At 43.5% G+C, this 26,793-nt stretch overlaps 1 protein-coding gene across 1 annotated transcript in view; it reads left to right on the forward strand.

Annotated features, from left to right (window-relative positions):
• The window catches only part of CPD (carboxypeptidase D), a 63,956-nt gene extending 37,630 nt beyond the window's left edge, over positions 1 to 26,326 (forward strand). The window contains exons 8-21 of the mRNA XM_066599597.1: positions 70 to 179; positions 3,174 to 3,276; positions 4,967 to 5,109; positions 5,182 to 5,351; positions 5,865 to 6,182; positions 6,616 to 6,811; positions 8,991 to 9,126; positions 9,747 to 9,896; positions 11,649 to 11,744; positions 11,833 to 11,897; positions 14,419 to 14,550; positions 17,328 to 17,513; positions 18,040 to 18,139; positions 20,532 to 26,326. Of these exons, the coding sequence (XP_066455694.1) occupies positions 70 to 179; positions 3,174 to 3,276; positions 4,967 to 5,109; positions 5,182 to 5,351; positions 5,865 to 6,182; positions 6,616 to 6,811; positions 8,991 to 9,126; positions 9,747 to 9,896; positions 11,649 to 11,744; positions 11,833 to 11,897; positions 14,419 to 14,550; positions 17,328 to 17,513; positions 18,040 to 18,139; positions 20,532 to 20,758 (2,132 nt within the window). The 3' untranslated portion in view covers positions 20,759 to 26,326. The remainder of the gene's footprint in view (positions 1 to 69; positions 180 to 3,173; positions 3,277 to 4,966; positions 5,110 to 5,181; positions 5,352 to 5,864; positions 6,183 to 6,615; positions 6,812 to 8,990; positions 9,127 to 9,746; positions 9,897 to 11,648; positions 11,745 to 11,832; positions 11,898 to 14,418; positions 14,551 to 17,327; positions 17,514 to 18,039; positions 18,140 to 20,531) is intronic.
• Positions 26,327 to 26,793: the final 467 nt, after the last annotated feature.

Here is a 26,793-nt window from a genome sequence, read left to right on the forward strand (position 1 = left end):
ATGCAGCTTCTCTTATCTTCCGTCCTGGTAGCTTGTGGATTTTCTAACCGCCCTGACTTGTGTCTGCAGGTTCCCTTGTGGTTAATTATCCCTATGATGATGATGAAAAGGGCTTGTCCATGTACAGTAAATCCCCAGATGATGCCGTGTTCCAGCAGCTGGCGCTCTCCTATTCCAAGGTGAGGCTTATACAACAAAGCGCTGTTCTGCCAGCAAGTAGGCACCCTGCATGGCTTACACCCGCCTAGTGGCAATGTCACGTCGCAGTCACCTGGATACATTGCCTACTACTTTTTTTTTAGCTATTGTTTTAACCCCTTCAGTGGCAGGTTTAGGGAGTCTTCAGCACATTTCAACACTGATTTTTAGGAGATTTTCCGGGCGTGCCACTAAAGGGGTTAAATAAAAAAATATTTCAACTTCATTCATACAGACAAAAAAAAAATCTGTTAAAAGTGGATAAAAACATTGATGTGAACACAAACTTAGTCCCTCTTTCAAATTTTAAAAAAGTACATAAAATTGAAGTGAACAGCAGTCGTCCTGTAAACCGATCCATCAAAAAGAAAATTGTTGGGTTCCATTTCCATCCACCAACTGGCAAATACGTAAAACAAACCTTGACGGTCGTATTGCTGTGTGGCTGGAAGTCGCCTGTGATGCCACAACCGTGATATATATAGGGTTCTCCGAGTTATGCGCACATCTGCATTGCCGGATCAACGTGGTGCTGTTTTTGCTTTTAAAACAATGTACACCACATGGCCGGCAGAATTGGACAAACCCCATCATAAGTCGGCGGTGCTGCTGTGGTAGCTGTCATGCGACAGATCCTGCAATGTTGTGACTTGCGTTCATTCACCGCCACCACAGTTCTGAGCTCTTTTGACGCGATTCCACCATTCCTAGCTGCACCTGACTGTAGAGTTGCTTGCAGGAATTGTCGAGTTCTGCGAAAACACATTTGTGTGCTTATTTGATTCGGCTCCAGAGCAAATATTTTGCACCTCCTCCCCATTCCTCAGCAGTTACATGCAGCTATTGTGTGCTTAAGGCATTCTGCATTGCACAACTCTATAGCTGTACAGAGAAAAAGGCTTAGAGGGAATTTAGATTAAAACACGGGTTATGAAACGCCAGTCCAACTAAAGTATGCCGCAGGGAAATGCGCCACGGTCGTATGGGATACATGCCTCTTAATACATTTGGTGCAGCTTTTTGCGGTCTGTACAGCTCAGCACTGATCTAGACATTTTGCTATTCCGGTAAGATTTCTAGTAAATCTGTTGGCCTGCAAAGATCTCATCCCACCCATTTACGGAGAAGAGAGTGGCGAAAATGGTTGTAAATGTTTATCCAGAAATATGGTTTGCATAAAAATTTCTGATTTATGTCAGAAAAGCAGAAAAAAAAAATCGAGCCTAGTTTTTAGATTTTTTTTTTTTAAATTGAACTGAAAAATCACAGACCCTACAACCTCTCTGTGTAAATGGGTGCAGTGGATTTCAAGATCTGTCCTATTAGCCCAAATTACGTGATCCCGTCTATCTGTTTCTATATGATCCAGCAGGAAAAACTATGAAACCTAACAGTTAATAATTAAATGGTCTCATTAGAGCCAAAGTCTAAATTTGTAAACCCAGTCTAAGGCCACTCTCAATGCCACGATTTTGCCGCATTTTTCGGGCGCAGCTTACTGTCTCTGACAGCAGGTTTTAGCGCACCCCATTATTGTGCCGGGTGATGAGGTGCGCTAAACGCAGCAAAATAGAGCAGACAGCGGTTGAAAACAGAAACGCTAGAAAGTAATACGTTCGATCGCATGTCTGCAAGGCCCCATTGAAATCAATCGGAGCGTTATACCACAGTGCTCAAAATGCTGCGGTAAAAAACAGATGTGTGAGAATGGCCTAAGCAGTACATATTCGTACATTGTTAAAGGAGTTCTCCGGCTGTGAACTGTTGATGGCCTATACTTGGTCTGCTCTCACATGCAGCATTCTACCACAATTTTGATCGTCCTTTTTGAATGCAGGTTACGGCATTGGACAGTGTTTTTTTAATGTACCCCATCATTGTGATGGGTGATGAGGTGAGTTAAATGCGAAACCGCACGAAAAGAGATCGGACAGCGCTTGAAAATTGCTGTGTTAAAAACACCACAATTGAGCGCTGGTCTGCGAGGCCCCATTGAAGTCTATGGTGGCGTTGTACCGCAGTAAGCGCGGTGTTCGAGATGCTACACTAATTGCGGTAAAAAGCGTCCTGTGGGAGAGCGGCCTTAGTATGGGCCATCAATAGTAGACAAAAACAGTGTTCTGCCACCCGGGGTCCCTGTTTAGTCGAGCTGTTGAGTTCATGTCCTGAACTGAGTTCTGCAGGAAGCAAACGCCTCCATTCACACTGCATAAGCTCGCAGTAGTATTTCAGAAAAAGTTTCCATTGTAGTGACTGAGAACTTTGCTGGTAATACCACGTCTGGCCACTGCAGTGGGAACAGAGCTGTCTGATTCCTTCAGAAATCCACTCCGTGCACCAGCTCACTGGCCCAGTGAATAGCTGATCAGAGGGTCCTGGGTGGTAACGTTTGCCTATCTTAAGGATAAACCATCAATAGTTAACAGCTGGACAACTACTTTTAAATGTGTTGCAAATCCTTTTAAAGGGACCCTGTAATGTTCATCAAGCTGTGTGATCTACCAGCATCATGGTATAGAGCTGTGGGAGCTGAGCTGGTTAGTTTTGTAGAAGAAGATTCAGTATAACTTTTTTGCTTTAGCTTATTTCTAACTAATGTAAATCCTTTGCGTATTTTAAGTTTAGAAATCCAGTGGGCAGAAGTGAGGGACACTAAAACGGAGAAGGTCGTTGGGTAACTCCTCCCACTGGACTCCTCATCCTAGAATGAGCAACGATTTCAGCCAATAAGTTATACTGCAGCTTGCTTTATTATGAGCCAAAACTAGATCTAAATCTGCTTAGTTGCTCCTGCTGATCTGTCAGACGGCTGCCTTTAGTATAGCACCACCTTGTGGCAAAAGTCAGAGGTACACAATTAAGTCTTTCTAATGAAGTGTTATAACTCGTGATTCTACTATAGGATCTTGCAAACTGAATGTCCTGAACTAGAAAATCTCCCTTTTTTTTTAAAGTGCATTTTTATGTTTTGACAGGCAAATAGTAAGATGTTCACTGGCAGTCCCTGTAAGGAGATGTATCCCAATGAGAACTTTCCCCAAGGAATCACCAATGGAGCAAGCTGGTATAATGTCCCAGGTAAAATGTAGAATTTGTTTTTATTCCTTTTCGGCACGCAGTGATATTTGCCAACATACTGCAGAATGGTCATGTTATATACTCCTTTGTGATGTATGGGCCTGTTATCGGTAATATATCTCGTGACAAGCTGATTGTTTTGTATGAAGTACATGAACTGTATGAAAGGGCTAAAGGAAATGTTTTGTATTTAGGGGGATTCCCTGATTTCTCATCATTGCTGCTCATTTGCCTTTTATTATACACTGAATGGCCACTTTATTATAGACCGCTGCCTTCTCACGACTGGAGTTCCCTGTATGGATATTAGATATATGACCCCAGAGTCCAACATAAGATCAAGTGCGCGAGTTCTTAGTGGATCAGTTTCAATGTGAATCCACAGTAGAATGAAGTCACTCAAATTGCTCTATTTTTCCCAAACTAGGCCTGGTCATCTCTACTAGACTAGCCGCGGTCAGGATTTAATACACTGCCAACCTTATGGGGGTTTCCCTGTGTAATAGTGTGGAGAGCATACCGAGAATGATGTGATTGAGGAAAAACCTCCAGCAAAGGGGGACGCTATGGATGTAAACAACTTGTTGACATAGGCCGCCTGCACACGGCCGGGTCAGACCCCACAAGCGGGATCCCGCAGCGGAGTTCGACCCAGTGCCCGGGCGGTTACCCCTACGTACCTGTCCCGACGTCTTCTTTCATGTGACCCAACCGGGTCACATGCGCAATACAGATGATACTGCGCTGTCGCTAGCCAATGACACAGATCCCGCAACCATTCTGCAATTATTGTGGAATGGCCGCGGGACAGACGGCTTCCATTGACTTCAATGGAAGTTGTCTGTGTGGAGCTTGGACAAAATTGCAGCATGCTACGATTTCTTTGGTGCCAGTGGAATATCGCAATCTATTTACACATGTGGACATTAAATCCTGTATTGCCATAGCCTGCTATGGGCTGGATTTGCAGCGGAATCTGGAGGCGGACAATCACTCCAGATTTTGCAATGCAACTCCGCCCATGTGCAGGAGGCCAAAAAAGGTTTGAGGAGGATGTCTATTCATTCTGATGAGCAGGCCGTGTACAATCAAGCAAATTACAGCTGAATACAACACTGCTGCTCCAATTTAACGCGCCTGAATGTAAAACTCATTCCTTAGCACAGATCGGCTATAACCGCAGACAACCAATTCCATTGCTGTTTAAGAGCAACATGAAGGCGAAACTCCAGGGGGCAAAAAAGTGCAAAACTTGGCTTCCTGGGTAGTGGAAAAACATCGCCTGGTCGGATGAATCCATATTTCAGTTGCCCCTTGCTGATGGGAGGGTCAGAGTTTGCTGCAAGCGGCAGGAATTGATGAACCCTTCCTGTCAGGTGTTCAGATCATGTCAGTTCCTCCATCTAATTTTCAGTAACTGCAAGACGTTCTCCTGCCCACATGGGCCAATAGTTCTGCGGAATGATTTCAATACCCATGGGATCTATGTCACGATGAATTGCTGCAGCTCTGAAGACCCAAAGGAGTTCCACTGCACTACTAGATAGGGCTATCTGATAAGGTGGCCATGCAGCGTATGTGGAGCAGTAATCTGTGGTCTCGGTGTAATGGTTTCTAATATTTAAGAATGAAGTTCCCTTTTAGAATAAATGGTTGCGATGTGTAACTTTTGTCCTGTTGTAACTCCTAGGTGGAATGCAGGACTGGAACTATCTTAATACCAACTGTTTTGAGGTGACCATAGAATTGGGATGTGTGAAGTATCCCATGGCCTCCGACCTTCCCGCCTACTGGGAAGGCAATCACAGATCCTTGCTGGAGTTCATACAGCAGGTAAGACGGCACCGACAGACATTCTATCACCGTCACTTGTGTTTGAAACTCTAACCCTGCTTCCTTGTTTAGGTGCACAAGGGAATCAAAGGATTCGTGCTGGATGCCACAGACGGAAGAGGCATCTTCAATGCAACCATCAGTGTAGCCGACATTAATCACCCGGTGACCTCTGACAAGGCTGGGGATTACTGGAGATTACTGGTCCCTGGAACTTATAAAGTCACGGCCTCTGCTAGAGGGTACTTAGCTGTACAGTTATTTTTGGATTACTGTTACTTATTTATGGTCCTTTCTTTAAAATGGGTCATGCAGGCTTTTTTTTTTTTTTTTTTTTAAATTGGTGCATTGTCTTATATCTGAGACAAAATGCAGCAAAATTCCAATAAGATGGCATGTTTGGCATTGCCAAGGTGCTGGATTAATGAATATTTCTAAATGTGAGATGCACACGTGTATATGTGCCTGGGGTAGCGATATACTAAAATAGGCGTATTGACATCTAAGCATGAGCGCTGTGTTTCAAGTTAACGGTGGGGTTTGATGGACATCAGCTACAGAACCAGTGCAAACATGAACACTATCTTAAGACACAGCGCTGATGCACCGACCCTATAAATTAAGGGTGTACTTGAGAGACGTGCCATGTGTCAGAGTATCAGGTGATTTCTTGTCGTAAAATGGCACACTTGAGAATGTTGTTTTCCAACTTAATTACTTTCTTTCTCTTTTTTTTTTTTCTTTTTTCTATCTAGTTATGTTCCCGTTACAAAAATGGTCAATGTGACAGAAGGAGATGCGATTGTGACAGATTTTACACTTGTTCGCTCTGGTCCAGATTTACACAAAGAAGATAAAGGAAAAGTCTTGGTGATCGAGCCAGAGAAAGCGGACCCCAACACACAGGAGTTTGAGACTCTGATTAAGGATCTTTCAGCGGAGAATGGTCTTGAGCACCTGCTGCTCTCCACCTCCAGTGATATAGATTTGTATCGCTATAGACTTTATCATGATCTCTCCGAATCGCTGCGTGGACTGAATCTTAACTACCCAAATATTACTAAACTGACTAGGTATTATTCAGCTTGCTGTTTAACAAAGTATCTGGAAATTTAAACCTGATTCTAGAAGTTAGAAGGGTCGTGGCAAGATATAAAGTTATGCATTATCCACAAGATAGGGGATAGCTTTAGAATCAGTGGAGGGTGGGGGGGTGGAACTCGACAATCCTGAGTACATGGGCACTGTTCCTGTTTCAATGGCGTTTAGGTCATGCATGCGCTCTGCTACTCCGTTAGTTTCAATGGGAGCGCCAGAACTGAGTACAAGCGTGCCAACATCTTTGGTGGTAAACGCCAGTGCTCCATTTCAATGGTATGTGCAGTCTCAGCTCCATTCATGCAGGGACCTCCTATTTCAAATCATGGGGTTCCCAGCTGTTGGACCCTCACCAATCGGACACTTGTCACCTGTCCTATAATAATGGCTCTATGCTTTTTTTCTTAGGTTGGGTCAGAGTGTTGAATATCGCTACATATGGTCTTTGGAAATCTCAAATAAACCAAACATATCAGAGCCTGAAGAGCCAAAAATCAGGTTTGTCGCTGGAGTTCATGGAAATGCACCAGTTGGCACGGAGTTGCTGTTGACTTTTGCAGAATTCCTCTGCCTGAATTATAAAAAGAACAGTGCCATTACAAAGGTGAGGCGGGTGATGTGTGGCCGGGGCCTGGGTTGAAGATTAACTGCACATGTCAAAAGTTTTGCTCAGTGAGGGTTCCCATTGCGGAGATTCCTTCTGCTCACTTGAAAGAGGGGGCTGCAGCGCTCACCCGAGCCCTGTTTCCTCTCCTCTTCCCCTCTGGCTGTCTTTTGGGTCCTCCTGGCACCGGAAGACAGGCACATAGAGGTCTATAGAAGAGATCTCCGGCCCGCACTGCCTCCATCTTCTGAACGAAGATCGATCCTATATGAAAGCACAGAAGCGGTAGTCTGTAGAATGGATGTTGGGCAACTAACGTGCCCAACAGTCGTCCCATGTAAAAGTTACCTCCAGGACTGGAATTTTCAGACTACCGTGTGTCCTTATTGTTCAAACTAAATGTTTTAAAAATAATATATTTGTAACGAGAACCTGATTTTAGTCCGTGTATACTGAGAAGATGACTTGTTAAACCAAATGGCTGCGACATTTAACCCCTTCCTGCTCCAGGGCGTAAGTTTACGTCCTGGCAGCGAGGTACTTCCCGCAACAGGGCGTAAACTTGCGTCCTGGGGATACTATCCCGCAGTGGGCCTCCCTCTGTTATCCCGCTGTTAACCCTTTCCCTGCCACGATCTATGTAGATCGCGGCATGGGAGGGGTTCTGAGGGAGCGTGCTCCCTCTGTGACATCACCGGGCTCTCGCGATATAATCGCAAGATCAAAAAACAAAGGCCACGGCACTCACAGAGGACCCCCGCAGAAAAATTACTTGTAGGGGGCGTAGACAAAAAGGACCGCAACTGGTCCAAACAAATGCAGAGCCAACTTCGGGGCTATGGACAAATGCCCCTTTAGATATATAGAGAAAAAGTAGCAGAGAAGTGGCAGCATAAGATGATGCAAGTGAAAAAAACTTCTTTAGTTAAAGTAACATTTTATTGTTCCAAAGTTTAAGAAGGCAACGTTTCAACCTCCACGAGGCCTTTATCACGCCAAATAACACAAGAAACAAGGTGTGCTGTCCATGTTCCACAGCACACCTTGTTTCTTGTGTTATTTGGCGTGATAAAGGCCTCGTGGAGGTTGAAACGTTGCCTTTTTAAACTTTGGAACAATAAAATGTTACTTTAACTAAAGAAGTTTTTTTCACTTGCATCATCTTATGCTGCCACTTCTCTGCTACTTTTTTCGCGATATAATCGCAGAGAGCCCGGCTGTATGCCATGGCAACAGGACGCTATACACTGGCATCCTGTATTGCCATAGCCTGTGATTGTTGTATAAGCAATAAGGCATGGCAGGGCAGTAGCCCTACCATGCCTTATCACAGCGATCATTAGTGCTGTACTGTAAGTGCCCCAGAGGGACACAAATTGTGTTTAAAAAAAAAAAAAAAAAAAAAAAAGCTTTTTGTCATATTAGCATAAAAAAAATTAAAACCCCACATATTTGGTATCGACGCGTTCGTAACGACGCGAACAATAAGTTGCACATGCTGTTGACTGTGCATGGAAAAAAGCGTTAAACGCTAAAAAACGAGGCAAAATGCTAAATTGTAGCATTTTTCCTCCCTTAAAACGCAATAAAAGTGATCAAAAAAGCCGTATGTACCCCAAAATGGTACCAATAAAAACTGCAGCTAGTCTCGCAAAAAATAAGCCCTCATAGAGCTCTGTACATAAAATAAAGTTACAGGACCTTAAATGCAGCGATTTGGAGAAAAACAAAATTCCAAAAAAGCGTTTTTATTGCAGAAAAGTGGAAAAACCTAAAAAAAAGTAAGAATTTTGGTATCATTGTAATCGTACTGACCCGCAGAAAAAATGTATTGTCCTTTTATGCTGCATGATTTAATGCTGTAAAAAAAAAAATCTGACAGAATTAATGCGTTTTCTCTCCCTGCTATCATAAAAAAAAAAAGTTTTACAATATAGTCTATGTACCCAAAAGTGGGACCGATAAAAACGACAATTTGCCACACAAAAAACAAGCCCTTACACGGCCGCGTCGCCAGAAAAATAAAAAGGTTATGACTTTTGAAAAATGGAGAAGAAAATCCGCCAAAAAAAGTTGCATCCGTAAGCCCAAAATAGGCCATGTCATTAAGGGGTTAAAGGTGCATGAATTAAACTTTTTGACACATTATCTTATGACATATTTTATCTTCATATTTTAGCTTATTGACCGGACAAGAATTGTTATTGTACCATTGGTTAACCCAGATGGTCGAGAAAAAGCAACCGAGAAGGACTGTACCTCCAAGATAGGTCAAACCAATGCCAATGGCAAGGACCTGGACACCGACTTTATAAGTAAGGCGCTATCCTTCTTCCTGATGATGCATTTTTACGTGTCTTATTTTTAGTGTGACTAGACAGGTATTTTTGGAAAAACAGCTTGACTGCTGAGTCGACTGTAAAGTTCACGGTATTTCTCAATAGGAGCAGCGAAAGACTTCCCAAGGTCATGGCTTCCTATAGCAGGACTATTGTGTGAGCTTGTGTAGCCCACCGCACACTAACGGTGCTTACCATTAACCAAGACACATTCTTCATCTGTACAGACTTCTATATGCAATATAAGATAATTAGAGATGAGCGAGTATACTCGCTAAGGCACATTACTCGAGCGAGTAGTGCCTTAGCCGAGTATCTCCCCGCTCGCCTCTAAAGATTCGGGGGCCGGCGCGGGTGACAGGTGACTTGCGGGGGGGAGCGAGAGGGAGAGGGAGATGTCCCCTTCGTTCCTCCCCCACTCCCCACTGGCCCCCGAATCTTTAGAGACGAGCGGGGAGATACTCGGCTAAGGCACTACTCGCTCGAGTAATGTGCCTTAGCGAGTATACTCGCTCATCTCTAAAGATAATATAGATGCAGCCTGTTCTGTATCTGCATTTAAGTATGTTTTAAATCGCCCTTTTCTCTTTTTCTAGGTAACTCTTCCGGACCTGTTGGCGAGAGGGAAAAGGAGACCAATGTCATTGCTGACAGTTTAATCTTGAAGCAAGATTTCACACTTTCTGTCGTTTTAGACGGAGGCTCGCTGCTGGTTACTTATCCATATGACAACCCAGTGCACACAGGTGAGGAGTGTGGTGCCATCTTGTGGACAGTCATTTGTGCACAATCTCCATGATTTATTCTCAATTTTGTGATTTCTTCTATAGTTTACTTTTATTACATTTACAGACATCTTCAATACTTAAAGGGGTCATCCCAAAATCCAAAACTGTCTTGCCTACAGGATAGGGGATAACTTTGATCAGTGGGGGGCTCTTTTCAGAGGCACTTATCAATTCTGAGAACAGGGGTCCCGTGTCCTGTCTCTTCGTCCGCTTACTGCAACCCTTCCTCAAGTGAGGAGCAGACTGAATAGGAGTGACAGTCACACGCTCTGTGCTGCTACATGCTGCCGGAGATGGCAGAGTACAGGCACTTGGCAATTTCTGTCAGCCTCATTGAAATTGGCAAGCGCTCATTCAGTCTGACGTCTGGTGAGTAAAGCGAATCTGCAGGAGTGAGAAGAGTGAGACCCGAGACCCTTGTTCTCAGGATTGATTGGGCTCTCAATGGTTTAGATTTTGGGATAAGCCTTTTTAAAGATTCTGAGAAGTTATTCCTTGTGTAGTAAGGGCTCCTGTCCACAGGTGATTGTTCATTGCGATAATCTGGCCACGGGTAACGCAGTGTATGCTCTCCATAGTGTTGCTATGGAAAGCGCAGCCTCTTGTCCACAAGTGGAGAATCAGAGATTCTCTGCTCGTGGTACTCCAATTGCAGCATGTTGCGATTTGCCGCAATCGTCCGTGGTGAGCCTATCTGTCAGATGGGCTCACCGCAGAGAACTGACAGTTCTCTCCCCTGCTACCTGGCGGCGGAATATCACTAGCAATATTCCGCCTCGCCCGTGGACAGGGGGCCTTTAAGAGTTAAACAATTTTCCATTGTACTTTGTATACCTATTCCCAAAAGGATTTTTTTTTTTAGTTCTGCTAGTAAACTTCCAGCAGATAACAATCAACTTAGACATGTTAAACATTAATGGGGATGTGCCGAGATGGGGTAAGGAGATAACGTTCTGATCAGTGGGGTTCTGACCACTGGGATTGCAACTGATCCCAAGAACGACGGTTCTGAAGGTCCGGGCATGACTGATATAGAAGTAACGCACGCAATTTGCCACTCTATTCATTTTAATGGGAGAGCCAGAAATTGCGTTGTACAAGCATTTGGCAATCTCCAGCATTCACATTGAGATGGTTGAACTGCGGCGTACTTGCCTGAGGTTTACTTCTTTCATGCGGCTACCTTTAAAAAAACTCCTCAGTTAGGGATGGTTATAAGAGGCTCCTCTCATACAGTTATAATGAAGATGATGATACCTCCTGACTCTATACTTATGATCTTTAGCTTATTTAAGAAACTATAGATGTAATGATGATTAGTGTCCTACCAGCAGGCAGAGGTGGTATTGGCTGTAGCTGGTTATGTGATACTGTGCTGTTGCATCATGGGAATGCTGGGAAGAGAAGAGAAAGCAGGTAGCAATCTAGTACAAAGCAAGATGACGTCTGATGAGCATCAGACAGGAGGCTGCACTTCATATAAGTGACTGCAGTGTATATAGGAGACCTCCAGAGTGGATCAGGTGAGGGGTAGCCATTTTAACTTTATATCATGGCACATCCCCTTTTAAAGTTTCCTATTGAATAACTGCAAGCAGAGATCTTGGAAACCGTGAATAAAAAGTATTTGCTGAAGCCAGAATATCCCTTTTGGATATATTTTATACAGTTATATAAATGATCTATTTTTTTTTTTTTTTTTCCCAACAGTGGAGAATAAAGATACTCTGAAACATTTAGCCTCTGTCTACGCCAATAACCACCCTACAATTCATCTGGGACTCCCAGGATGCTCCAACAAGTCTGGTTAGTATAGCGAACGCAGGTTAATCCTGCCCGCTTGTGTGAGGAGTTTGGAGATTTATGTTCTTGTACCATGTCTATTTCTCTCTAGATGAAAATATTCCCGGAGGAGTGATCAGTGGTGCTGAATGGAGAGGACATCAGGGCAGCATGAAGGTAATCCTTGAGTCGTATGACAAAAGTATAATCTCCAAGATCCCAGACACATAAGTCGTGCAATAAATAAAAAGGGATATATGGATCAGCTCACTGCCAGAGAGCACAAAGGGGAATCCTAGTAGTACTAGATGCACTGAGGAAGACACTGTGTTGGCTGGTGGGTAATCCAAGATCATAAGCAATAGTCGTTGTGCTCCAACACCAGAAGATGATTAAAAGCAATCCTTATTTATTAGTACATGCTTAAAAACAAGATGCACACAGCTAAAGAAAAGCTCTTAGACATTTCAAATCCACAAGACCATTCACATTAGGATTCTTATGAACTGGGGGGAATAAAGACTCTGTAGAGGGTCCCCTGTGGCGATACATAGCATAGTTGCCTTTCCAGGATATACTTACCCCGTGAGAATAAATGAGGAAGGCTCCCCAGTTCCAGCAGCGTTTATAAAAACTTGTATGATTTTCAGATGCTTTAAATCCTAGTGTAAACGGCCCCCTAAAAATTCACTGTGGATCCCACATGAGTACACACACCAGGTTTTTAAATATGTACTAATAAACGAGGCTTGCATTTTTTTACTCTTCCTGTGGTGCTGAAGAACAACTACTATTACTTAGGGACACAGATATCAAAACTGATTGCAAATAGTTCTTGTCAGCATTAACCCTTTCAAATCCAATTTCAATCCTGGTTTTCCTATGGGGGACACTCTTTCTGCCATTATAAAATGGCGCTATCTGCTGGCTAAAGCCAGTACTGCATGAGGTGACACGTTAGATAGGCTCCAACAGCAGAGAGGCTGGCAATATACAGTAAGAGGACCCCGACGATTATCTTCCAACATCGGAGCTGTACAGCCTTAAATCATAATGTCTTTAGACGTCTCAGTGGATTGGAGAGGGTTAAAAATGCTGTCACTTTCACAATAATTATAATTTAATACTGAAAGCTGCTGAGGAGCAGCTGTGATTTTAAAGGGAAAGTCATCAGAAAATGAGCTATTCTATAAATAACCATTTTGCGTTATACGTTTTTTAAAAAGTTTTTTAATTCTGTCACAATCCTATATTAAAAAAACAAATAACCTAAAATCCTGTATTTTTGACACTGACCGCAGAGCCTTATAGTCTGTCCCTTCCTGAACTGTAGAGAACACTCTTCAGCAGTCATCTTGCTAAAGGTACCTTTACACAAGATGCTTATTGCTCCTGTGCTTTTACACAGAAGTGATAGTTCAGTGAATGGAAGCGGAGCGCGTCGGATCTCTTCCCACCCCCCTCCTTTCATAGTGAACAGGCAGTTATTCATAGATGAACGACTCCTGCTTACACGAAGCGAAAGGTTGTTCTCTTGTTGCTTAGTTTCAGTGAGCTCGAATGAAGCAACTGACTACTGAGCATTTCCTCCCTCAGTTCCCTGTCAGCGGCTGTGTACACTAGATGACCATCCCAGAAAATCGGCGTTTCAAGTGATTATTCAGGCGATAAATTGCCCCATGTAAAGGTACCTTAATATCACAGGTAGGTATACACTGAAAGGTAACACCTATAGACAGGTACACAGGATCCACCATTCACAATAGGTGATCAGCTGTGACTATCTACTCCCCGCTCTTTACAAAATGACCTCTGCATCGATCACAGCAGAACTAGAACAGTCTCCATACAAATCAATGGATGGGCTCATGTCTGTGTGAATGGCCCACGAGGCTGCTGTAAAGCATATCTCTAAATGCTGTTAAATATAGCTCAGGAAGCATGGTGGCTCTCATAGTTATGTGCAGACAAGAGAATAACAAATTTTATAATCAGAAAATAAAAACAGATTAAAATATGCAAAATATTTCTCTGCCTGAATTTAATTAGTAAGAATATGTAATACAGTCCCTTTAAATGCTCCAGTGCACTATTTCCCAACTCCAGTCCTGAAGACCGCACAACAAGTCATGTTTTCAGGATTTCCTTAGTAATGCACAGGTAATATAATAATTCAATGTTCAGGAAATGGCTGCAGGTTTTCTCTCTACAGGACATCCCAAAAACAGGACCTATTGAGGGGTCTTGAGGACTGAAGTTCGGAAATACTGTTCTAGAATGAAATCTAAGTGGTGGAAATTTTCCATCCATATGATTTTAATATACGTTTAGCTTCCAATTTGTACTAAGGATGGGGCAGAATATCAGCTGCACCCCTGGGGTCTATTAAATCAATGTAACCTACAGCGCCAGGATCATCCATGAAGCGCCTGCCAGGATTGAAGCTGAAGAGCTGCTCCGGCCTCCGTGTAGTGGTAGATGCCTGTAACTGCAGGCTGTGTCTTATTTATTTGACAGCTTGTTCTTGCAGTAGCAAGCACTGGCCACTACACAGGGGTTGGAACAGGTCTTCAGCTCTGGTTCCAGAGGGCGCCGCCTGAGTAACCCCTTTTAAACATCCTATATCTGGGATATTTTTTGGCATCTGACTTTCCCTGTAGAAATTTTCATTAGTGTTATATTTTGTGTTTGGTTGTAGGATTTCAGTGTAACTCATGGTCATTGCCCAGAAATCACAGTCTACACAAGTTGCTGCTTATTTCCTGGTCATGGGCAGCTGAAGGCCCTGTGGACGGACAACAAGAAAGCGCTTCTTGCCATGCTGGTAGAGGTAAGTGAGTGGGGCGAGATTCGTCGTGGAATTCCCTGAATATTTGGTTACCTGATCTCTGCTAATAATACAGGTCACCCGTCTTAGATTACAGAGTAATACAACCATATGGGATAAATGAGTTCTTCTTTGGCGCTATAATACAAATCTCTTGGCAGATCTTAAAAAAAAAAAATATATATATATATATGAACATGCTGTATCAAGTAGCCATTTAGTAATGTGAAAGAACAGCCTTTACCTTGTAAGCACCCTTATCAGCTTATGGCATATGCCATCCTGTTGGCTTATATCTGTACTTTTTAGTAGCGTCTGTGCCTTCTGTAAAGCTGACTACTATAAAACCTCTGCTGGCATGAGATTCTCAATTCTGCGATTTGAGGGGGTCGGGTGGAGACCTCTCCAGGTTTTAATTTTCTGCTTGAATAAAGTTGTGTGACTAGCATGGTATGTGAGAACTTTTTTGTTTTTTAACCCCTTATTGACTGCGCTATAGTGCTTTTATAGCCTGCCGTTGCAGGACATGTATGAAGGGAGATCGCACAGCAATCTCCCTCCATACATCCCAGGTGCCGGCTGTTTCTTACAGCTGACCGCCTGCAGCAACAGCTCCGATGAGCTACATGGCTCACCAGGTCTGTTAACCCTTTAAATGCCGCTGTCATTTCTGACAGCAGCATTTAAATTCCCTGAACGATGTTTGGGGGTCTCGTACGGCCCCCCCGCAATGAGATCGCAGGGAGCTCTGCGGGGGTCATGGCAGCCCGGGGGCCTTCTGAAAGGCCCCAGGGCTGTCACGGCAGAGTGCCTATCGAGCCAACCCCGTGGGTTGGCTTGATAGACTTCCTGTCAGATCACAGAATGATGTAATGCTATATGATGTAATGCTATAGCATACTGCAGGCGCGATCAAAGCAATTGTGATCCCCTAGAGGGACTAAAATAAAAAGTAGAAATGAGATCCGAAAAGTTTTCTAAAGTAACGCATTATTTGCCCTTCACGGTGAACGTCGTCCAAAAGAAAAAATTAAGAACTGAAATACACATTTTTTGGTCACCATGTCTCCGAGAAAAAAATGCAATGAAAAGCGATCAAAAAGTCGTATGTATTCCAAAATGGTACCAACACAAACTACAGGACGTCACTTTTTTTGTTTGTGCACCGTAGACACAAGATGCACTGAAAGATGGCAGAATGTCCTTTTTTTTTGCATTTTACTTCACTTAAGTTTTTCAGTACATTATATGATACACTAAATAACTAAATAGCACCATTGAAAAATACAACTCGTCCCGCAAAAAGCAAGGCCTCATACAGCGACGTTGATGGATAAATAAAGGAGTTACGATTTTTAAAAGGGGGTAGGAAAAAACGGAAATGGGGGTGGGGTGGGAAGCTTGGTCACTAAGGGGTTAAGTCTCGCAAATCATTGTGAACATAAACGTTTGCGTTTTTGTTGTGTGTGTGTGGTTGTTTTATAGCACCGTTCGTTCTTGGAGTGTAATGGGCACTGACCTTGCAGACAACTTGTGCTTATATGATAGACAGTGTAATTTGCAAAACTGTTTTATACTTCACTTTAAATCACATTTTCGTGCTAAAACATATTACTGTAAATCACTGGCCAGTAGGGGTCTCCCTTCCTCCTAATTAGCTGTCCAACGCTTGTTGCTAAGCGTGTCACTGGAGATGGCCAGAAGATTGAACCGACAGGGTAGGAGAGTAATTAGTCATCGTGCTCCCTAAATTTTATAAGAGTAAAGGGGAGAGGGGGAGGCAGAGACATCCTGCAGGAGTTAATGGGGAGTTATCTGCTGCTACATTATGTAGTCACAAGTACATTACTCCATGATGCTTTGTTACATTCACATATAGTGGTATTGGTGTGGATTTTCAACAAATCTCCACCTAAATCCGCAGGAAATTCCACAGCAAAAGCTGTCACAATCCGCACCATTGTAGTTGATCCACAGCAGAATTCATTGCTTTGATTGAAAGAGCGAAAGATGCTGTGGATCCACTGAAAAAATGCTGCACCAAAATCCGCTATGTGTAAACACACCTGTGTACCATGCTACATGATGACAATCTACACCTGTGTGTGTGTTACAGACAGAGAGCAAGATCTGAATGTTCTGTGTGCCAGTATATAGAACACAGCACAGCAGCCAGGCATCTCCCACCAGTCCAAAGATAACAGAGAATCACAAATACAGACAATAAAGGGGGAAATGGTGAGAGGAGGGGGATGGATACAAGTCATATAATGGACAGGAGCAGTATTATTCCTCCTTCATGCACACACGGCAGCTTCTTCTGAGACGTTGGGTACACTTAACATTCAATATGCGATAAAGTCTAAAAGGCTGAACTAAAGTGACAAAAGTAGGGAGAGGGAAAGCCTACGCAGATGCAAGGGTTAACAAAAAAAAATAAATGTAACGAGAGCCAGCAGTAACGTAAATGGAAATTGAACGTGTAACACAAGGCGGATTTAAAGGTTTCCATCAATAAGTGATAGGAACTGAATCCAGCTAGCTCTGCTCACCTTTACTTTAACAATGGAGATCTTAGCAGGCAAGTTGTTTCTTTCATCACTGACCTATTTTATAACACCGTTTCTCCTCTTTTATGTGTTTTACGTTATGATTTCTGGAATATTTACCGTCTGAATGGTTGTGTAGTGCCTGCTCCCACCAGCCATATAGCGGCATGTGTTGGGTGACTGCATACAGGTAGTGTGATGAGCCTACTCATGATGGTTTTGTCATCCCAGGTACATAAAGGCGTCCATGGCATTGTAAAGGACGAGAAAGGAAAGCCTGTCCCTAAAGCAACCATTATATTCAACGAAGGAGTGAAAGTCTACACCAAGGAGGGAGGATATTTCCATGTTCTGCTTGCACCGGGATTCCATAACATCAACGCCATTGCTGAAGGTTTCCAGCAGCAGCACACACAGGTATGGCTTTCTATAATACTATTACCCTATTCATGTTTCTAATTTAGAGGTGGACAGAAAGTGGTAAAGTCTTCTCAATCCAACTGCAGATTCTTCCTGAACCGCTAGTAGTTAGTCTAGATGCACTAAAAGGGAACCGGTCATCTGCCTAAACTAACTTTATGGTGCTGTGAGGTGACAGGGAGCTGGGTGCTGTGTTTTTTATATTCATCTGCTTACCGTGGTGCCCACTGCTGAACGAAAATCTGACTTTTCAGAGCCCCATGTGTGCACACTCCTATACAAGTCAATGGGGGAGAGTGTACACGGGACTCTGAAAAGAGATTCCCGTCTACCACATGAACATCCGTGGCGTGCAGGCATAAAAATACAGCACCTGACTGTCACCTCACCTGACAGCTCCATAACTGACAGGTTCCCTTTAATAGTTTTCAGGATTGCATGTTGCGTTGCTGAGGATATGACGTTTGTTAGACCCTGTTCGCTCCGTGCAGTTTTTTATAGCTGGCTCTGTTTTTACTTCTAGGTTCATGTTCGGCACGATGCAGCCAGCCTTGTAGAAATAATCTTTGTCATGGATAATCGTATATTTGGACTGCCCAGGGAGCTGGTTGTAACTATTGCAGGTACGGCCATTTTTGTTTTGTTTTCTTCATTTGCCATACTGTATCTTCCCGACATCCTGATCCTCTAAGATTGCATGTAAACAACCTTACTCCTCACATAAAGATAACCTATCGCTTGCAGGGAAGCTACGTGAAGATATGTAAGACAAATTATATATATAAAATGGGTCTTCTATTTGAGAAATTTAAAGTTGCCCAATTTAACACTTTCCAACCCAATTTTCCTGCCACCCCACACACTCCCCAGCTCTTCTTTATTTTGGGTGGGAAAGCACATAAAAATGACCGGTCATGATGATTTTATTAGCAATTATTTGGAAATTAAACGGAAGTTCCTGATATGATTCATAAGATCATTTGTAGTAATCCTGTAAATATATGTATATTGATTTAACATGCCTTTCTATGGCTAGTCTATTCCTTTCTAATGCCTGTAATGATAGATATCCATCTCTGGAGTACAGTGCCGTTCAGAGGCATCCCATAACTGCATACAATGTATAAAGCACATGTTTCTAACACTATGCAGGACAGCTCTCCGATGTCAGAGGCTGTTCTGTATTATGTATGTTTCAGTATGCAGGACTGTCCTATATACTGTAACATACGTATACAGTACAGGCTCCAACATCGGAGTGCTGTCCTGCATAGTGTGAGAAACGTGTCCCAACATCGCAGCTATGCAGGCAAATCTGAATGTCGAATGAGGTCCTGCATAGTGTAATATGCATATGTGAAACAACCTCCAACTTCAGAGCTGTGCGGTCCTGCATAGTGTAATATGCATATGCAGAACAACCTGACTTCGGAGCTGCGCTGTCCTGCATAGTGTAGTATGCATATGCAGAACAACCTGACTTCGGAGCTGCGCTGTCCTGCATAGTGTAGTATGCATATGCAGAACAACCTGACTTCGGAGCTGCGCTGTCCTGCATAGTGTAATATGCATATGCAGAACAACCTGACTTCGGAGCTGCGCTGTCCTGCATAGTGTAATATGCATATGCAGAACAACCTGACTTCGGAGCTGCGCTGTCCTGCATAGTGTAGTATGCATATGCAGAACAACCTGACTTCGGAGCTGCGCTGTCCTGCATAGTGTAATATGCATATGCAGAACAACCTGACTTCGGAGCTGCGCTGTCCTGCATAGTGTAATATGCATATGCAGAACAACCTGACTTCGGAGCTGCGCTGTCCTGCATAGTGTAATATGCATATGCAGAACAACCTCTGACTTCGGAGCTGCGCTGTCCTGCATAGTGTAATATGCATATGCAGAACAACCTCTGACTTCGGAGCTGCGCTGTCCTGCATAGTGTAATATGCATATGCAGAACAACTTCCGATGCCAAAGCTGTGCTGTCCTGCACAGTGTAATATGCATATGCGGAACAGCCTCAGACTTCAGAGCTGCGCTGTCCTGCATAGTGTAATATGCATATGCAGAACAACCTCTGACTTCGGAGCTGCGCTGTCCTGCATAGTGTAATATGCATATGCAGAACAACCTCTGACTTCGGAGCTGCGCTGTCCTGCATAGTGTAATATGCATATGCAGAACAACCTCTGACTTCGGAGCTGCGCTGTCCTGCATAGTGTAATATGCATATGCAGAACAACCTGACTTCGGAGCTGCGCTGTCCTGCATAGTGTAGTATGCATATGCAGAACAACCTGACTTCGGAGCTGCGCTGTCCTGCATAGTGTAATATGCATATGCAGAACAACCTGACTTCGGAGCTGCGCTGTCCTGCATAGTGTAATATGCATATGCAGAACAACCTGACTTCGGAGCTGCGCTGTCCTGCATAGTGTAATATGCATATGCAGAACAACCTGACTTCGGAGCTGCGCTGTCCTGCATAGTGTAGTATGCATATGCAGAACAACCTGACTTCGGAGCTGCGCTGTCCTGCATAGTGTAATATGCATATGCAGAACAACCTGACTTCGGAGCTGCGCTGTCCTGCATAGTGTAATATGCATATGCAGAACAACCTCTGACTTCGGAGCTGCGCTGTCCTGCATAGTGTAATATGCATATGCAGAACAACTTCCGATGCCAAAGCTGTGCTGTCCTGCACAGTGTAATATGCATATGCGGAACAGCCTCAGACTTCAGAGCTGCGCTGTCCTGCATAGTGTAATATGCATATGCGGCACAACTTCCGACTTCGGAGCTGCGCTGGCCTGCTTAGTGTTAGAAATGTGTCAAACTTCGCCCAACATCAGTACTATGCAGGGAAATCTGAATGTCGGACATGTCTGCCACTGGATTGGAAAGGGTTAAATTCCCAAATGCTGCCATTATTCTGTCTTTCTGATAAAATCGATGTAGATGTTCCTGACCTTTTAATGTTGAGTGCGATTATTCCTGGTTCATTTTCAGGCGCCACCATGACGGCCCTGCTACTGACGGCCTGCATCATCTGGTGCGTCTGTTCAATCAAGTCCAATAGACACAAAGATGGATTCCATCGGTTGAGGCAGAACAACGACGACTACGAGGATGAAATCCGCTTGATGTCTGCCGGATCTAAGAAATCCCTCCTAAGTAATGAATTCCAGGATGAAACGGACACAGAGGAAGAGACTCTTTATACCAGCAAGCATTAAACAGACACTACTGCCGGGATGAGATTCAGCAGGCAGGATAGCGAAGTCTGTCCAATATTGGGAGCTATTCCTAGTTGGGTTCCATCGATGTCCTGCGGTTTGTACCTGCACATTTGCCATTGACTTCTTTTCTTGAACTACTTTTTTGTGTTAAGTGCTCTTTTTCATTTTTACGACATTGTTGTGTGTTTGTACGTCTGGATCCCATCGCCTGCTAGCAAAACAACGTGACGATGAAGGATGGCAGCCACAGCGGATCGCTTCTGAAGCCTTACCAGCTGCACATGATCACCGCTGACCCCCCCGGGGGGGGTGAGGGTCAATTGCAATACTCGGCAAGGTGATTCGCTGAGCCTCAGTACTACTTACTACTCTAAGACGTCTCTCCGTAAGAACAACGGGACTTTTGGGTGAACATATTGTCAGTTTATCGCATTTGGAAACTGGGATTTTTGTATTGACCAGATCTTATTTCTGCCATTTGGGGGGGGGGGGGGGGGAGAAGAATTGAATGTTTTACCTGAGAACAGTTTTATAATAGTCGGAGATGGTTTAGGTTCTCAAGGTTTTTCGTAATGGGGTTCTGGAACAAAGTGTTTGTAACTTAATGTTCTTTTCTAGACACTACAATAATGGAGGTGACATTCTAGGTACGGCGGACTGCCCTCTTGTCAATAAGCTGCTGACTGGTCAGCAAGTGTTCATTGTCTCGTCTTTCGCCATTTCTGCTATGTAGCAATAAGCACATATTCCAGATTTCTACGATCATACTTGCATTTTAAATCCATCGGTCAACATAGCAGTAAAACGGGACGTTTTGGCAAATCTTTCTTACTATTGTGTTCTTTAAAGATCATGCAAGTAATGCACTAATATTCCTTTTTTAGAATACTAAATACTCTATTATAGAACAGGGAATTGGATGGAAACTTTTTTTTTTAAAGGAGAAACCAAGTCAAAATGATCTTCTGATATGTAAAAGGTAAATCTGAGAAGCTCATATTGATGAAGGGGTTAATCAGTCAAAAAAAAACTAAAAAAAAAACTCAGAGTGCAGTGCAAACATAAAGAAGACCTGCTCGCCTTGGGCCTTGTGCCCACGGCCATGTTGGACTCTGCCTGCGAAATATCGCAGTGGAATCAGACCCGGCGCCCCCCAGAGACCTTTTACTCACCTCTCCGGATCCGCCAAAAGTGTCTCACCCCACAAGCCAGCATGCATGCGCAGTGCAGCACATGACGCGCCGGTGCTGGGATGTGACGCAGAAGTACCGCAGGACGGACTGCTTCCATTGATTGCAATGGAAGCGATCCGCACAGATTAGAACATGCTGCGATAATCCGTCCGTGGGCACTAAGACACGAAGGACATCTGACCTTTACAGCTAACTGCATCAGTCGTGTGTCCCTTTTGTCAGGCCGTTATACTTATTGCAGGGACTGGCGGAATGGGAGTGGCAGGGGATCAATAAAGTTTGGTTTTTTTTTTTGTTTGTTTGCTTGTTTTTTTCCCATACTACTACAGTTTTACTTCCAGTATCGGTTTCGTCTCGGGTTTCCATTTTCTGTACAGAAAACTGCATAGGGACAGAAACCTGGATGAAACCACAGGGTTTAATATGTGCGATATAAACCTGTTTAGTCCGTTTTATATAGTTTCCGCCCCATTTTATATATTTTTTTTTTAGCTGGATAAAAAAGTGCCAAGAACAACACTTTTTTTCAATGCAGCTAAAAGATTGAGAGGGACAGAAACCATGTAAAATGGAGATGAAAACGTTTTCCATCACTCCTAATAAACCCCATGGTTCAGTCCGGCTTTCCGCCCCTATGCAGTTGTATGTCTGAAAACGGAGACAGAACCGACCCTGGAAGTAAAATTGCAATGTGAAAGTAGCAGAAGTGTTTGTTTTGTTTTCCGGCACTCTGCACGGTTTTCACTATTTTTGGGCGCTTTTTTCTTTGTTTTTTTAAAGTCTGTTTTTTTCCCCTCCCCCAATACCTTCACTGATTTACAGAAGGAAAGGCCTCTACAGCTTTTGATATTGCTCAGAAATTTGTTCCTGCAAATCTGATAGTATTTAAGGCTGGAGCCACTTTAGCCACGACACGGGTTATGGGTCCAAAGACCATTGTGTAGCCCTACGACCTGCCAATCTATTGGACGTCAGTGCAGGTCAAGGTGCAGCTTGCAAAGTGTCACAACTGTGACCCTCTGGTCATGAGAAATTAAGACCTCATGCCCACTAGAAAAATACAATCCGCGCAGAATCTGCCGCGGATTTGCTTTAAATGGTATTTTTTTGGCATGCAGACATCCGCACACATTGCTATCAATATGATAGCAATGTTGCTGATCCGCGCAGAATCCGCTGCAAAATGCAGCATGCCGCGTTTTTTCTCCCGCGCGTGAAAAATGCAATTCTTTTAAAATGCCATCCGCGGATGCAAAAATCAACTTAATGGACCGAGGATGGCCAATGATTCCCTATAGGCAAAATCCACTGCAGAATCCGCAATTCCATTTAGCTAGTGGACATGAGGCCTTAAAGTCTCTGTGTAACCCTAGCCGTAAGCAAAGGGCCATTCCAATTAATAGCAGTTGGCTTAGAATGTCCTTGGGTGTGAAGATACAGTTTGAAGTCTCTAAACCGCCCATTCATTCTGGCAATCCACGGAGGTCCTAGATCAGACCTCAAAATGTGATCATCTCGCACATCAGATAGTTTTGACCCGATTTCCTCTTTTAGAATAAGGTTGATTCTTGCCTTGTCTATATTACATAATCACCGCCATTGTTCCAGTTGAAGGTTTTTTTTCCCCTTGTCCTCTAATGGCCAGGACGAACACATTTCAAGTGGCTGATTATTAGTTTTTCTTACCGATGGCTGCCAAATCCACTCACTGCCTTATGACATTTTTTCTTCTATTCTGACTTCAGCCTCCTGTTTTATTTTGTCACTCAGCAGTAATTCTGCGTTTTGGATACTGAAGTTTTATTTTCCACATGGATGAGATCTTTCTATGTAACGGTTCTGTCGCTCTCTTTAGGGCATTAATTTATTATTGCAAACAGTAAATATGAATTTGATAATTCAATGCTATGCCTAAAGGGAAAATACAGTTAAAATGGTCTTTTTAGGATCACACGGTGGTACTTTTTTTTTTTTTTTTGTTCGGCAAAGAGCTGAGATCACAATGTTCACCTGACACCTTTGGCATCACTCAGATTTCTGCTGACACAATGGGGCGGATTTACTAATATATAAAAGTTAGAATTACAATTTTCCAGGGCTCAATGGACATTCGTTTGCCCGATCATGGGGCTGTGTGAAGGTGTTGACAAACGAGCATATCCTTCTTGATCGCATCCGTCATATGGCTCAAAAAAAAAACAATTGTTGGTGGCACATCTCCCCATGTGAACAGGGGTTGTGCTGCCGACAATATTCAGTGTAGGGAACAAATTTTGTCACCCATACAGTCTCCAACGCCTGTGTGAAGGCCTGACCGAGGAGTACCACTGGTTGATACGCTTTAAACTAGTCGGTCTTAAAATGTGCCAGTTTATCACAGCGACTCATACTGGATGATAAATCTGGTGAATGTTTAGACACCCGAGTCTAAAACCCCATTTACACGCAAAGGTGATCGCTCAAAGGATAGAGAGAATGAACGTTTGAGTGATCATTTTGCATAAGCTGCTAATAGGCACTAATGCTCATTAGCAGCTTATTACCTTCATTTGCATGTAATTGAGCCTCTGGAGCTGTATGCAGATAACAGCATGTGGTCTGTTATCTACATAAAGCCCTCTTTGTTCTGCCGTGGAACTGCAGCTGAATACAATGTTATCAGCACGCTCCTGGAGAATCACAGTGTGCGGGCCCTGTTATCAGCTCTCCGGCCAAAGAATGTATTTTAAACTCAACTAAAAATCATCATTTGGACAAAAAACAAACGATGGTATCATTTACACGCACAATACATCGTTTGAGCGATAATCGTTGCGTGTAAATGGGCCTTTAACTTTATGCCACCTACTGGTTGGCTTAGGTTACACCACTTTTTATGCTAAAATTTAGTGAAGCCACCCCCTTTTTCAAGTTATAATGGGTGTGTTCACACGCCACTGATTTGCTGCAAATAGTTACGGATTTTGGTGCAGATCTGCAGCAAATTTCAAGCCTTTCAATTTGAATTCAACTGAAAGGATGAAATCTGCAGATCTGCACCAAAATCTGAAGCAAAACAAGGACACGGGAACGCAGCTTAAAACATGTAAACGTGGCGCAGTGCATGTGAACCAGTAATCTAACACAACTAGAGATGAGCGAGCATACTCGATAAGGCAAACTACTAAGTAGTGCCTTATTCGAGTACCTGCCCGCTCGTCTCTAAAGATTCGGCTGCTGGCGCGGGTGAGAGGAGTTGCGGCAGTGAGCGGGGAGGGAGAGAGAGATCTCCCCTCTGTTCCTTCCCGCCGCTCCCCGCCCCCTGCTGGCACCCGAATCTTTAGAGACGAGCGGGCAGGTACTCGAATGAGGCACTACTCGTTCGAGTAGTTTGCCTTATCGAGTACGCTCGCTCATCTCTAAACACAACCTTTCCTGTAGTATATCTGCCCCTGTGTTTTAAGCAAACTGTAACAGAAATCTCAGAGCTCTGTTAAAGGGGCTGTCAAACTTGTAGACATTTTGCTGTAGGAAGCTGACTGCTCCTTACATTACACAATGTCTCAGATTGCTACTGCAAGCTGAATTTCATAAACTTGAATAGCACTCAGCCTGCAGTACCGCCCACGGCCACTGTGCAACACACGGAGCTCTCTGCTTCCTGCAGCAAAAACAGCTAGATGCAGGACAACCCCTTTAAGCTATAGAGCTCTGTCAACTCCACAAATCCATGGTGGTCTGTGGGCACAGACTTCTCCAGTGTGATCTTCCCACACCTCTATGACTTGGACTGTATTTTCCCTTTAATAAGAGTATATTAGAGAATTGCTGTTGGTGCAGTTTGTCAGTGTATTTACTAAAGATGAACTTATGCTTTAAGCTGTGGCAAAAGTACTACGTCTCTTTGTAGAATGTCGCTTTCTCTGGCCTCTACGTAATATATGCCGCAACCACCAAATCCATTTTGTGTATCTCACAGTACATACCAAGGCCATGCAGTATTATGTGCTTATCTCAATGAGGCACTCTGGACCTTTTTATTTCCATGTCCTCACATGCTGTATAGATATGTAGTAACTCCTGAAGTGCCTTGTTGCAGTAGCTGCAGCATTTGCAAGATCCGGTATTGTGCATGACAATGCTGCAACACTTGACCATATGAGAAGGGGGTTCCCTTGATTCCACTTGCTTTAAGAACCATCATTGTGTTGTAGTTGGATCTACTAACTTGGATACTGTTATTAAACCGGTACAACATTGTTATGTATTGCACTTGTGCCTGTTAATAGCCAATTCTACATGGAAATGTTCATTTTTTTTTTTTTTCTTTTCTTCGTTGATCTTTTTTTATCTTGTCATAATTTTGTGGAAATAAATACAGGATGCATATTTGTGGAAGAGTCCGGCGCTGATTACACCTTCATGGCATATACTGCCTCTGAAACCACATTAGAGCTGAAACATTTGATGTGACCCGGTTGCAAACGTCATGTTTATTTATTGCAAATAATGTAACTAAATATTTGAGAACAAACCCAAAAAATTATGTTGTTTTTTTTTTGCAAATTTTATTTAAGCCTGTGTCATGATATTCTGCAGGCTTGCCGTAAATCTAAGGCTGGGATCACACTAAGCGGATTTGCCGCGGAAATTCTGTCCGGAATATCGCCGCAGCAAATCCGCTTGTGGATGCTAATCCTGGGATTAGCTAGCCATGTGCACGAGATTTCTCAGAAATCTCGCCCACACAGGGCGGCAAAGCCGGCGCTGCGGTGCGGATTCGTCGACCGCAGCATGTTAAATTTTTTTTTTTCTTCTTCCGCTGCAGCCGCGCTCTCCTCTATGGGAGTGGCGGGCGCA

Source organism: Eleutherodactylus coqui, chromosome 4 (assembly GCF_035609145.1).
Source record: "Eleutherodactylus coqui strain aEleCoq1 chromosome 4, aEleCoq1.hap1, whole genome shotgun sequence".
NCBI classification, from domain to species: Eukaryota; Metazoa; Chordata; class Amphibia; order Anura; family Eleutherodactylidae; genus Eleutherodactylus; species Eleutherodactylus coqui.